At 40.8% G+C, this 13980-nt stretch overlaps 1 protein-coding gene across 1 annotated transcript in view; it reads left to right on the top strand.

The window, feature by feature from the left end:
* Positions 1–13980, top strand: part of plrdgb (PITP-less RdgB-like protein) — a 107674-nt gene that overhangs the window by 65312 nt on the left and 28382 nt on the right. The window contains exons 6-12 of the mRNA XM_063011434.1: positions 1182–1371; positions 3022–3144; positions 7718–7905; positions 8959–9101; positions 9438–9608; positions 11241–11366; positions 12937–13085. Of these exons, the coding sequence (XP_062867504.1) occupies positions 1182–1371; positions 3022–3144; positions 7718–7905; positions 8959–9101; positions 9438–9608; positions 11241–11366; positions 12937–13085 (1090 nt within the window). The remainder of the gene's footprint in view (positions 1–1181; positions 1372–3021; positions 3145–7717; positions 7906–8958; positions 9102–9437; positions 9609–11240; positions 11367–12936; positions 13086–13980) is intronic.

Raw genomic sequence — 13980 nt, 5'->3', positions numbered from 1 at the left:
TCAGACATGCACATTTGTAAGAAGCACAGTCTGTCCAGTTCTCAGCTGCTTTTTGAAGTGGGGAACATTCAGCAATTTCTACTTATTTCTAATTAGGATCGAGCTTCACATTTATGTTAAAAATGTCATCATGGAGTCTATGACCTGATCTGATGATGTTATGAAATGATCAGTAACTAAGGCTGTGTGAACGCCTTTAAGCAATGACCTGCACTTCTGTGTAATGCTTCAAAGATCAAAGAAGGCTCTGCACTTAGCATTCAGTCCACATCAGTGAGTTAGATCTGAAATTGATTATTTTTAAGTTTGGGCTGGAAGATGTCTTTCATGACGTCTTTTCTGTTGAGGTCAATCTGACATGCATACATATACACCTAAGGTCACACGTTTACCTTTAGGACACATACGTCACTGCATTTCTGGAAATTCAGTCATACCTGCAGCTATTGTATTATAAATGAATGATTGAAACACATACTTTTAATTTAGAAATAGCCCTGCGTTCATTTAATTTCTGAAAATATGCCTGATCGACACTAATTGGTCAAAGTATGTGAATACCAGTACATGAGTTTGTTGCCCATTCCATTCCAAAACCAAAGCCATTAATATGAAGTCTTATCCCCCATTTGCAGCCTTTTCTCTTCTGGGAAGGTTTTTAATGTGATTTAGTAGGTGTCTATAGGCATTGATATTGCATGATAAGGTTTGCTTGCACTTAAACTTTCAATTAATCCAAAAGGTTTTTTATTATGGAGTTAATGTCATGGTTCTGTACAGACCATCAGTATTTCTCCACACCAAACTCATCAAATCAAGTCTTTATGGGCTTGCACTGTGCACAGCGGCACATGCCTGTAAAACTTGGCCATATCCAGGCTATTGCTACACAGGTTGAAGTGTGTAATTTATTTTTTCACACTTGTTAGTATTGGGTAAGGCTTAAACACCCAGTAAAACCAGACCCACCAAGACCCGATCCAGGATGAAGTGGTTGTTAAAAATGAAAACCGCTTTATTGTGGTAATGCTGTTTCTGGTTACCCTAGGAAATACAGAACACAAGGCAGTAACACCTTGCTCAGGCCTTCAATCCACTGTAGGGTTTTAAGCCACAGCGCTTTATTGGGAAATAATTAAGGCTTGTCATAATAAATTGACCTAAATTTTCCTTTTTTGTAGTTTAAATCCTTACAGCTATGACGAGAGCAGCGTTTGCACTAGCGTGGATCATCTGCCGTTGGCTGCTTTGCCTATCCTGGCCGCCGCAGCCCCTCATTACCTGTATGCTGTAGCGTCAGTCATCACTCAAGCCAATCGGGTCTACGCCGACTTTCTTCATTCCCCTGAGGGTCTCGGCTTCACCGGACAGGTAATCACTCTTACAAAGTCTAAGCACTGACACAAAGAACACACTCTTTGACGTTTGCCTTTGGTCTTAAATTTATTTGTTTGAAATTGGATTAGGTTCCTAATAGCTGTTGCACTGAATCTGTCAGATCTGATTTTCAATCAGTTTTAGGCATAACTATAGTGGTGGTCTGTCTCCAGGAAATTTGTAATTACACTATAAAAATTCAGAGGTTTCATTTCATTTCAAGTCTAGAAACATATTCAGAGTCGCAGTCTGAGTGCTTCATCTAAGAGAATACATACCAGCAAATGCACATGTGCAGAGATGGGTGGAGTAGCTAAAAATGGCTCAAAGAGGCGATCGGACGGTGCAGCGGTGTTAGCACACCACTGTGGAGGGTAGTACGGTGGCTTAGTGGGTAGCACTGTCACCTCACAGCAAGAAGGTCCTGGGTTTTATTCCCAGGTGGAGTGGTCCGGGTCCTTTCTCCCTGTGTCTGTGTGGGTTTAAAGAAGTGAGGTGAATTGGAGATACAAAATTGTCCATGACTGTGTTTAACTTTAAACTTGAACTTATGAATCTTGTGTAACCAGTAACTACATGTCCTGTCATGAATGTAACCATAGTGTGTAAAACATGACGTTAAAATCCTAATAAATAAATACATAAACCACTGTGGAGTTGAGAGTTTGAATCCCAGCAGAGACACCAAACTGGACTGGTATTTAAACAAACACAGTTGGCTTGGCACAGTTAGGGTTGTTGGCGGTCACATGGAGTTTAGCTTGGCTTTTCTGTGGGTGATACAGCGTTGTGTGGAACCCAACACTGACAGCTGGTAAGAAGCAGCAGCAGACTGGGCATGTGTGGTGATCCAGCTCTCTATGATCAGATTGGGGATGGTGCAAACGGCAGCAGTTTTACAGTCGGGATTGGAATTGGTTAGATTGGGAGATAAAGGTGGAAAAAACTTCTTTTTCAGTTCTTGTCTGTTACTAAATGATGGGCAGTGGTAGCTAAGCGGTTAATGTACTGAATTAGTAATCGAAATGTTGCCAGTTCAAGCCCCACCACTGCCAAATTGCCATTGTTGAGCTCCTGAGCAAGGTTCTTAACCCTGAATTCCTCAATTGTATTTAGTCATAGTTATAAGTCGCTCTGGATAAAAGCATCTGTTAAATGCTGCCAATGTAACATTATATTCTATTTTATAATTCAGTCTGAAATTAAGCCACTTTGTGTTCAACTATCTACCCTGGCTTACCAATAAATCTGCTGGGTTATTGGATGGTGATTGGGTGATTGGAGGTGTTATGCTGATGTATTTCATTATTTAAATGATTGAAATATTTAACCATAACACACAGGTTATAGGTGCTTGACTGGAATGGTTTATAGGCGTCTACACAGACATGATTGGCTGTGTCTAAGGGGGGTAGACAGCTGCGCCACCCGAGCCCCCAAACTAATTCCAGATAATAAAAAGTGTTTAGTTGCTGTCGTTGAAGCTAAAGAGCAGCTAATGAACATGCTAATCAGGCAGAAATGAGGTCAGCAAATCAAACTAATCAAACACATTATTATCACTATTAGCATTTCATGCTGTGAGTACACATTGCCAGTGACATTATGACTGTTTTTTTTCTCTCACGTCTTCTCTTTTCTCAGGTATGCTTGGTGGCAGACTGTGTTGGCGGTGTGCTCTGTTTTGATGCACTTTGTTTTAGTGGTGACAGGCATCAGGAGAGCCCTAAAGCCAACAGCAGGAACTACAGTACAGAGAGCCTTAAAGTAAACACACAGTTTCATCCACACATCCACATCATCCTGTTTGTGTTTAGCTTCTAGTCTTTTTATTTTAGCCTGCCTGCTTTTGTTTTTCTCTCTCCCTGTAACATTCAGTCTTTTAAAACAGTGAAACCTGTAAGTCTGTAAATCCACCATACAGTCTGAATTTAACTGAAAGAAATGAAAATCGTTTTGATGTTAACATGGCCATCTTGTGATGAAGGAGATCCATGTTTTGTTTTAAGATACAAGTGTTTTTGCTGACAATATTTACATGTTAGAATTACTGAGGCGGCACGGTGGCACAGTGGGTAGCACTGTCGCCTCACAACAAGAAGGTCCTGGGTTTGTTCTCCAGGTGGCGTGGTCTTGGTCCTTTCTGTGTGGAGTTTGCATGTTCTCCCTGTGTTTGTGTGGGTTTTCTCCGGGAGCTCCTGTCTCCTCCCACAGTCCAAAGACATGCAAGTGAGGTGAATTGGAGATACAAAATTGTCCATGACTGTGCTTGACATTAAACTTGTGAACTGATGAATCTTGAATGTAACCAAAGTGTGTAAAACATGACGTTAAAATCCTAATAAATAAATAAATAAATAAATATTTAAATGACTGCTCAGTAAAAGTGCAGATTAAATAAAGTATAAAAATAGTATGTTGCTTTAGTGCTGTTCAGCTATAGACACATCAGTGAAAGGTAACAACTGCTGCTGGTATCCAGGGTTTAAATCTTGGTGGTCCTATCTGCTGGCCGTGCATCATCACAGCCTTGTGCCCAGTGTTTCCCAGTTAAACCGGTCCCACTGCAGTCCTGACCAGTTGACCAGGATAAAGAAAAAAAAGGCCACAGTTGCAGAAGTAATAAGGAATTTCTTTGACCAACAGACACCCCCAATTGTGTCTGTGTATGCACCTGGCTGATCAATAGCAGTAGATTCAAAGTCAGATCTTAACGGTGGTGGGTTCAGCTTTTGTGTACAGAGAGACTCACCCTGATTCCCGTTATCCTTTGTCTTTGTGCAGGCAACATCAATTAGCTAGCAGAGATTGTTATACCCCCTGAACACAATGTTTGTGTAGGCGCGCAGTCTGCCGGGTGGCAGAGGTGAGATTCGAACCGACGAGTTTGAGATGTCAGCTCTGGTGTTCTAGCGTGTTTTACCGCTGCAGCCCCTGAGCGCCCAACATTAGGCTTTTACATAGGCCTTTTTACATGTCTGTACCAACAAGTGTATGTAAATCACCACTTATCGTCTACTTTGAAAATCCATCTAAAATTGCTAAAAGACGTCAGCACAATTTATTTGGAACATTTTTAAAACCTGGGTTAATTACCAGAACAGACTCTGATTTCAATCTAGCCACTACATTTGGAGCAATTATTATGGCTGAAATGAGTTTCTTTTTCCCAGCGGACTCAAGTTTAATGCAGGAGTACAGCAGTTGCCCAGGCAGTGATTCCCAGCAGTCAGGTCTGCCTGGCCACTTTGTTCTGATGCTTTAATGAGAGCTCAGTCACCTGTGCAGTACGATGGGGGCCGCTTATATATAGAGCACATGCTGCATTAGTGGATGAAGCTACAGCTACTTTGAGACTGAGGGAAAGGAGCAGCATTCAGCTCTGAGCAGTCTTAAAGCCTGCGTGAAATATTAGCTTTTTGGAGGATAAACGGCTCCAAGTGCTTAAAGAAATATACAGAAGGGTGACAAATAAAAGGAAAAACACTTGAAACAGAGAATGGTGAAACATAATTTTACATTTTTTAGGCAGGTGTACTGCATGATACAATTATGCAGGTAATACCTTACATGTGGATACTGTTTACACAGGATTTTCTTTAAATATATATATATTTTGTTTATGCATTTTCTCCCCTTTTTCTCCCGACTTATAGCACGTCCAATTGCCCGATTGCATTATGCTTCCTCTCCACTGATGCCGATCCCCGCTCCGATTGAGGAGAACGAAACTAACACCCCCCCTCGATACGTGTGCAGTAATCAACTGCATCTTTTCACCTGCACTAGGCGAGTTCATATGCAGATCAGATTTGAGTACAGAGAGACACACCCTGATCAATGCACTCTGTCTCTGTCCAGGAGCAATCAATCAACAAGCAGAGGTCATATTTGCATCAGTCATGAGAGAGTCCCTATCCAGCTTCCCACCCTGTATGAACAACAAGCCAATCGTTGTTCATGTAGGCGCCCAGCCCAGCCGGATGGCAGAGCTGAGTTTTGAACTGATGTGTTCGAAATTTCAGCTCTGGTGTGCTACCGTGTTTTTTACCGCTGCGCCACCTGAGCGCCTACACTTTATTTTCTGGCCATGTCTCAAAAAGCGTTCAATGTGGTACATAGGGTGTACCATTCAGTAAAAACAGTGTGATTTAAAACGTGGCTGCTTCTAATAGCATTGTTAGAAAAATAGCAAATTAGCTTTGAATTCATTACAGTTCTTGCTAATCACTATTCCCACCCAACCGATTCTCCAGTCAGAGTAAAAGTCTAGCTCAGCAAGACTATAGTTTACAAACGGCCGAAGCTTTAGGCACAGCACACATAAATAATGTACAGGTTTTTTTTTTTGCATGTCAGCAGCTTTTTAAAACACTGACTTTGTCAGCTCGTGCATGTTTTACAAGTACTGAAAATGCCTTCTGGCAAATTGGAAGAAGATAACAGTAATATGAATTAGTGCTTGTTTGCATTTTTTCATTACACTGTATGGTCAAAAGTTTGTGGACACCTGATCATTGTTGGACATTCCATTTTTAAATTCATGTATTAGTAACAAATGTAAATTGAAATATCATTAAGGTTGTAGACGTTATTGTGTGTTGAATTTAATGCTAGTGCAATGTATTTGTTTAGAGTGCATTTGAACAGATCCAGTCACACTATTTCTCCATGTTTTTGATTGTTGCAGTTCTGGGGCTTTTTACGCACAGCTTACCAGGGCTTGCACTCCTGGGTCCAACAAAAGCATTGACCCGAATAGACCAGGAAAAAAGTGTGAACAGAATTTTACTCTGGGCTTCTATATGACTTGCAATACAATTTAACAGCAAACTGAAATCTTTTAGAAAAAGAGAAAAAAACGTACAATGATATTGTTGCATAAATATGCACACCCTTAAACTAATTTTATGACAGCATACAGTCTTTTTTAATGCATTTTCTCCCTTTTTTCTCCTGATTTTAACGTGTCCAATTTTTTCCCAATTGTGTTATGCTTCCTCTCTAACTGGTGCTGTACTGGTGATGTATTTGAAATCACAGCTCTGGTGTGCTAGCATAATTTACCACTGCGCCACCTGAGAGGCAACAGCATACAGTCTTTTTAGGTAGGAGTTTATCAGCATGGCACGTCTTGACTTGGAAATGTTTGGCCATTACAAGAGCATCTCCTGTGCACATCCCTCTTCAGGGCACTTTACAAAGTTTTAGTTAGATTCAGGTTTGGGCTCTGGGTGGACCATTACAATCCTTTAATCTTCTTCTGGTAAAGCCGTTCTTTTATTGATGTATTTTATTGATGTTGAGGTATGCTTTGGATTGTTGTTGAGCTTAAAGGTAAAATTTCTCTTCATCTTTTTAGCAGAGACCTGAAGGTTTTGTGTTATTTGGAACTGTTCATAACCCCCAAACACACACAGACACTTTGACTGAAAAAAAACAGACCCAATAATAATGCTGCCACCACCATGCTTCACTGTTCGTATGGTGTTCTTTTAGTGATGTGTACCAAACATACCTTTTAGAATTATCCCCAAAACGTTCAACCTCATCAGACCACTAAACATTTTCCCACACGACATAATGTATAGCTGGGCTGGATGTTTTATTGACACCCTACCCCATGGCCCAGACATATAAAGAATACAGGAGAGTGTTGTCACATGTAGTACTACTTGCTGTAATGTTGCTGTAGGCCTCTTGGTAGCCTCCCTGATAAGTTTTTTGTTTTGGAGGGAAGTCCAGTTCCTGGTAATGTCACTGTTGTGTCATATTGTATCCAGTTGTTGATAACCGTCTTCATTATGTTCTATAGTATATGTAATACCTTTGAAAAGTTTGGTACCCTTTGTCTAATTGATAGCTTTTAACAATAAGATCCTTTTGATACTTTGTAAGCCCTTGGTGGATCATGGCTTTTGCTGTAAGATTCAACTAAGTAAATCTGAATTTTTTGGGGGGTTAATAAGAGCCCCTTAACTGATGACAGGTACTGACTAGTATTAAACTTGTTTGAATGGGATTGGTTGATTCTGAACACAGCCGACCATGTTATTTTATTTTTTTATTTTTTATTTTCCCCTCTATATGATTTCAGTTCGTTTTTCAGTTGAATTGCACAGATGGAGATTTAAAGGTTAAAATAAATCTGAAATGATTCATCTTTGTAGTTTGTCTGATTTTTTACATCACAAAAACCTGCCAGTGTAATGGGTGTGTAGACTTTTTATATCCACTGCATGTGGGAGAGATTTTAACTACTGCACCAGTTTTGTCAGTCCTTTATACACTGAAGATAATATCTTTAAGGAGAGCTTCATAATCTTTCTGATCTTGCTAGGAGAAGCCAGGTGGGATGAGCAGTTTGAGTCCCTCTCTGAGGAGCAGCAAGCGCCTGAGTAAGAGCAACATTGATATTTCGGCTCCTTGCGAAGCAGCACCAGCTACCCGTCATCCACTCATCCGCAAACAGAGCGATTCGTGTGACACGGATATAACAGGAAGTCAGAGAGAGGTCTTCTTCAGCAGGTTAGGCTTTTCATCTGCTGGCCAGTTTTACTCATTTGTAGAAATTGTTTTCTTTACATTTAATTATTAACAATTTTAATCCCCACTGCTAAGATTTGAGTTCAGCATCATGATTTTATTTTCCTGTTTTACCACTGCTTTATCCTGGTCAGGGTCATGGTGGGTCAAGCTTCCTCGGAATCATTGGGCACAATGGAGTAACACCAGGAACTGATTGCCAGTCCATTGCAAGGCCTTGGTCATCCCCCCACTCAGACGTAGCCAATCAGTGTCACCCGGTAAAAATGGGCCTGCTGTGTCCCTGGCCAGGATTAAGCAGTTTATGAAAATGGGAAAAAAGTCATGATGTTGGCTAGAATTACCCCCTTATACCCCTACCCTAAAATATGTATAAATAAGGCCCTACCTTAATTCACTGTCGTGATAATCGCATCACGGACCGTGACATGAGCCTTTTCCTGTGTAATATGCAATTTGCTTTTTGTGTTTAGTGCTTTAATGTTTTTCATTTGTGTAACCTTCAAGTGCCTCACGTTTACGGGTTAATTTGCAATATGAGGCGATCCTAGCAATCCTACAGCTATTGGTTAGTCAAAATGTCCAAGATGTGTAAAGCAGCTAAAACACGACTCTGGTAGCTGAGCTTGGAAAACTCCCAACCAATTCTGTGGACGCAGAGGCGGGTGTGTCAAAACACGGGCAAGAATTTTAATTAACGTGATGCCTCGCACCATTGCTGAATGTTCTAGGTTTACATTCAACTGTTAGTGTAGGCTGTGCTGTGTATTGTATTGCTTCCATTTATTCTATCATTCTATTCATGGGTGTAATTTAATGACTGTCATGAAATGTGGCACTTTTCTTTACAAATCCATGAAATTAAGCACATTTTTCATGAGGAGGGCCCTATGTATAACGCATACATATTGTATTTGTAATTTCTTTTAAGTATACCTCAAAGACGGTTCAGTGGTGCTGCTTTTTGTTTAATCCCTCTATTAACAATCTACAGTACATTGACCATTAAATGCTTCTGTTCCCTTTTGTTGCTAGTTTTTCCCAGGATGAACAGAGTAGCTCTGCACTGGCTGTGAATCCAGGCTGCTTTGACTTTGAAGTCTCAGACTGCTTTTTACTGGGCTGCCCACTGGGACTGGTGCTGGCCATGAGGAGAACTGTATTGCCTGCTGTTCAAGGTAATTAACACTCAAAACACACCCACTGACACACTGATTTGAAAACATTCTTGTAATACAGCAGAGGAACTAACAGTGTGTATTTGGATTTAATTCTCACTTGGTTATTACAGGCTTTGTAATTACCTAACAAGATTAATTAGATTGAGAAAATGTACTCCTCTCCCTGAACCAACATTGTGGTTCATTTCTCTCTCTAGCTTCTTTCACATGCCAAACTTAGCTAATACTGCTTTGCGGTAATACAGGAAAAATTGAGGTGTGAAATGGTAGATACCAGCTACAAGTGGGTGTGTAAAATGTTTTTTTTTCTCTGTCTCGTGCGTCTCGTTGCAGTGGCTCAATTGCGTCCAGCTTGCTCTCAGATCTTTAATCTCTTCTACCCATCTGATCCGTCAGCGTCACGACTTGAACCCCTGCTTTACCCACCTCTCACCCAGCTGCCCCCCTTCAGTGTGTCACGCTACCAGCGCTATCCACTGGGAGACGGACGCTCTACTCTTATTGGTAATAATATACATATTTTACACACACACATACACTATTAGGCTGTTTTGTTTTTGTTTGTTTTTTGTCTTTTGTCTTATTCTGTATTTAGCGGTTGCCACACATGGATAATTGTAGTCCACATACCCAATTTGGCACAGTTTTCACACTGGATGGCCTTCTGGATGTTCCTGACATAACCCTCCCACCTACTTGGCCGGTCGTCCACACAAAAACAATTGGTCATGGGACTGGGACTGGTCCAGGCCCCCATGGGATGTCGGGAGGGAGTCATTTGGAGCAAAGTGTGACTCTCCATATGTGATATGGCTCTAGGTGGGAACCCAAAAGTGGCAGGTTATTAGAAAAGACCACGGATTATACACTTGTTGGGGGGAGTGTATAGTGATTCGGATCACCTTGATCAGATTGGGGGTTGTGCAAGGTGCACCAGACTCACAACTGGGAATTGGAAATGACTGGATTGGGAGAAAAGGGGAAAAAAATCAGTTCTCAACCAATACTCACCTATACTCCTGTGGAAGCAAATCTCAGCTGCTCTTTTGCAGTTCCAATATCTACAGGTAAAGCCTGAAAGAAGAGTGAAGCAGTAAAGGGGAACCAAACTCAAATGAATCTTCATTATTTTTTTTAGGAGTTCACAAACGTCTGGCTGAAAATGTGCAGGTTAAAGGGCTCAGTAGCTGTTAGTGTGGTGAATCTCTCAGGCTCTGGTTTTCTCTATTTTTAACACCAGCACTCTGGGCCAAAAAATGATTTCTTATTAGACATGTTTAAACGGTCAGGTAAAGGTCATGGCAGCTTCACACAGGGGTTAAAGCAGAATTATTACTGCATGCTGGGCGAGTGAGGCTTACGTTTTCTGACTCACACATTTGAACATGCTACCCATGGTGCAGTATTAAGAATGTGTGGATTTTTCTTTGTGTGTTGGATAATGGTTGTGTCCAGCATTATAGACAAGCAGGGAGCAGTGAGTTAAATAGTAAGCCAACTCATAATGTAAAAACCTTAATTGAAAAAATGTGATGGAAAGGAATAGCAACATTACAAAGTGGTAAATGCTTTACTGTCCCAACGTTTTTGGAATGTGTTGCAGGCCTAAAAAGCAGGAATGGATATTAATTAATAAATGAAATGAAGTTGAGCAGATAAAACATGAAATATCTCAGTTTCAAACTGTCTGCAATGGAATAAAAGTCAAATTTAATGTAAGAAACTCTGTGTTTTTTATTATTTGCATTTTCCATGCTGTCCCAACTTTTTCTGATTTGGGGTTGTACGTAGTACTAAGCAGGCCATTTAACCAAAACGACTTACAATTTTGATCGAATACGATGCAAGCTATTTAGAGTTAAGGGCCTTGCTCTGGGGCTCAACTGTGGCAACCTGGCAGTGATGCAGCCTAAACCAGCAATCTTTAGACTACTAGGCTAGTGCCTTAGCCACTGAGCTAACACTGCCTACTGGATTACATCAGACCTCTTGGACCAAACTCATCTCTTTGCTTTGAAAGAGCAGTGAGCTCCATCTGGAGCAGTAATATGTGGAAATGTGGCCTGAGGGAGTGTTAATAACAGTGTGTATTGCTCAAGTTTTATTTGCTGTTGGTTGATCCTGTTCTCTCGCTAGCTGACACAGTGGTCAAACAGCTGTTAGGCAGTAATGCAGATGTTCAGGCTGCAAGCTGCAAATCGGGGAGTGCTGAACCTACACCTCCCAACATCAAGCCTGAGGGCAGCCAGTCTATCGCACAGTGTAAGTCTGATATTCATTCTAAATGTTGAACCTTAGATCCTTAAGTTTGGAATTGTTTATTGAATGTCATTTCATTTGTATCATAGAAAATCCAGTTTAGCATCTTGGATTCAAATCCTTAAACAACATTTACAATTGCTGTAATGTAAAATGTGTGCTCAAATATTTAATATGTCAACCACACTTCCACCTTTTTGTACAACCCATTGTTACTGCTCTTAAATCTGTGATTAAGTCTGTGTTCTCATAAGGATAACAGGTCTATAAATAACGACCAGCTTTTATCTTAAAGACTGCTAGCTCTTGCAGTGTTTTCGCTGCCCTTGTGCTAACCCTCCCACTAAACCACACTCTGCTCTTGCGTCTCGCCTAAAGACAGAACATGAAATCTCACACTCTGTCTGCTTTTTAATGCTACCCTTTCATGTCCTCCCCTACATAAGATGCTTCTATCAAACCTATCAAATGCTTTTATAACTTTGAGGTATGCTTAAATCCTTTAATACACACCTCTGTGCTATTACCACAAAGAGTAAATGGATTACCTTTAAAACCACTTCCCTGAGGTCCTCTCATACTGCTTTTATTTAAAACTAATCTAAATAACCTGTAATTAAAATTATTTCAGTCCTGCAAAGTCATCTGTGCCGTTTGTGTAGAAAAAGGTTAAACATTTATTAAGCCCAGAGTTTGGCAGTTATTAGTCAACCTGTACACCGGTCCAATTCAGATAATTATCATTATCATATTTGCTGATGCTAATATGATCATGCATCCCAATTTCAACATCTTTTAATTCATGAAACGGCCTAGTCCATTAATTACATTAACATTTATAGTACTTGGCAGATACTTTATCCAAAGCCACTTACAATATTGATTAAATACAGTGCAAGCGATTAAGAGTTAAGGGCCTTGCTCTGGGGCAACATGGATGTGATAGGGCCTGAACCAGCACTAGCAATCTTTAGACTACTAGGCTAGTGCCTTAGCCACTGAGCTGCCACTGCCTACTGGATTACATCAGACCTTTTGTACCAAACTCTTCCCTGTAGCATCTTTGTAATACACAGCCCTTCACCAGGCAGTTCTTATGGTAAAAAAAATACATATTTATTGTATCTGGTAAACATCTACATTTTCGGCATTGATCACATTGACACATTTATACAAAGTGACTTACAGTTGTGACAGTATACAATCTAAGTAACTGAGGGTTAAGGGCGCTGCTCAAGGGCACAACAGTGGCAACCTGGCAGTGGTGGGGCTTGAACTGGCAACCTTCTGATTACCTGTCCATTAACTTAACCACTAAGCTACAATTGTCATTAAGCTACAACTGCCCCTACATTTACAGTACTAACCCCTATTGGAAAAGTTATTATATTAAAACATTAAGATGCAATTTCCTATTTTCACCATAACTGTCTCTATTCTGGCTTTTAAAACCTGTGGCTTTGCCAGATTTTTAAAAATATTTTATTTTTCTGCATCTAACTGAATGTCTTGATTGTGACACTGTGATTGTATCTTCGCCCTGACTTCATTTCATCTGTTTAATCTCTTACAGTATGCAGCGGGTGGTGGGGCACAAAGAGGTTGGACTACGTGCTCTACTGTCCCGATGTGCTGACTGCTTTTCCAACTGTAGCCCTGCCTCAACTCTTTCATGCCTCCTACTGGGAATCTACAGACACCGTGGCCTTCATCCTCAGACAGGTCAGTAGCAAATCATCAGCTGAGCAAACAAAATGACAAGCCTTTCCATCAGAGGAAAGTTGGCTCTAGCAGATCTAAAGCTGACAGCTTGTTTGCTTTTACGCTGAGCCTAACAGCATTATCTTACTTCTTCATCTGACAAAGCTAGAGCTGTTTGCTATCTCAAAATAGCTGCAGCTAGCAAAACAAGTCTGTGGTCACACAGCTCGTAGCTACCACTCAGTCATCAAAATTAGGGCAAACTCTGCTTTTCTCTTGTATCATTGAGATTGGGTGCCTTGACCCCATTTATACCATATCAATGCTAGAAAATAAATTATATGCCTACAATTTGTTTGCAGAAATAAGTGGAAGGAGCTATTTTTGGTCCAGCTTAACTGTGCCCACGTCCACAAAATAAGAACTCCAGTGGGCTGTTCAGAGCTCTGACCTGATCTCCACTGAGTGTCTTTGGAACTCATTGGATAATAGATTGCGAGCCAGTGCACATCACTGCCCACTTTACACTTCTCAGTGCCCATGGACTGGAAATGTTTCATTTTGTTGCTATTTTATCAATTCGTCAATTCATCTTCCGCTGCTGGAGATTTTTGCCTGCCTTAAGCTCCCTCCATCTGACACATGCGCAGTCCACCACCCCCTTTTTTTTTGCCCACATGCTCGGTGAATTAGCTCATGAGGCCAGTATTCGTCTGCTGCAGGCATTGCCAATTGTGTCCGATACGGTGTATTTGAAATCCCAGCTCTGGTGTGCTAGAATGTTTTACCGCTGAGCCAACTGAGCGGCAAATAGTTTTTAATTAATTAAATGTTTGTGGGTGATGGCCATTCTTAATATATAGGGCACCTGCTGAAAGCAAATGATGCAAAGTCCATTAAGTCCAGCTTTGTGAAG

Source organism: Trichomycterus rosablanca, chromosome 16 (assembly GCF_030014385.1).
Source record: "Trichomycterus rosablanca isolate fTriRos1 chromosome 16, fTriRos1.hap1, whole genome shotgun sequence".
NCBI lineage: Eukaryota > Metazoa > Chordata > Actinopteri > Siluriformes > Trichomycteridae > Trichomycterus > Trichomycterus rosablanca.
The sequence above is the reverse complement of the archived record's forward strand: the minus strand, read 5'-3'. Positions and strand labels throughout refer to the sequence as shown.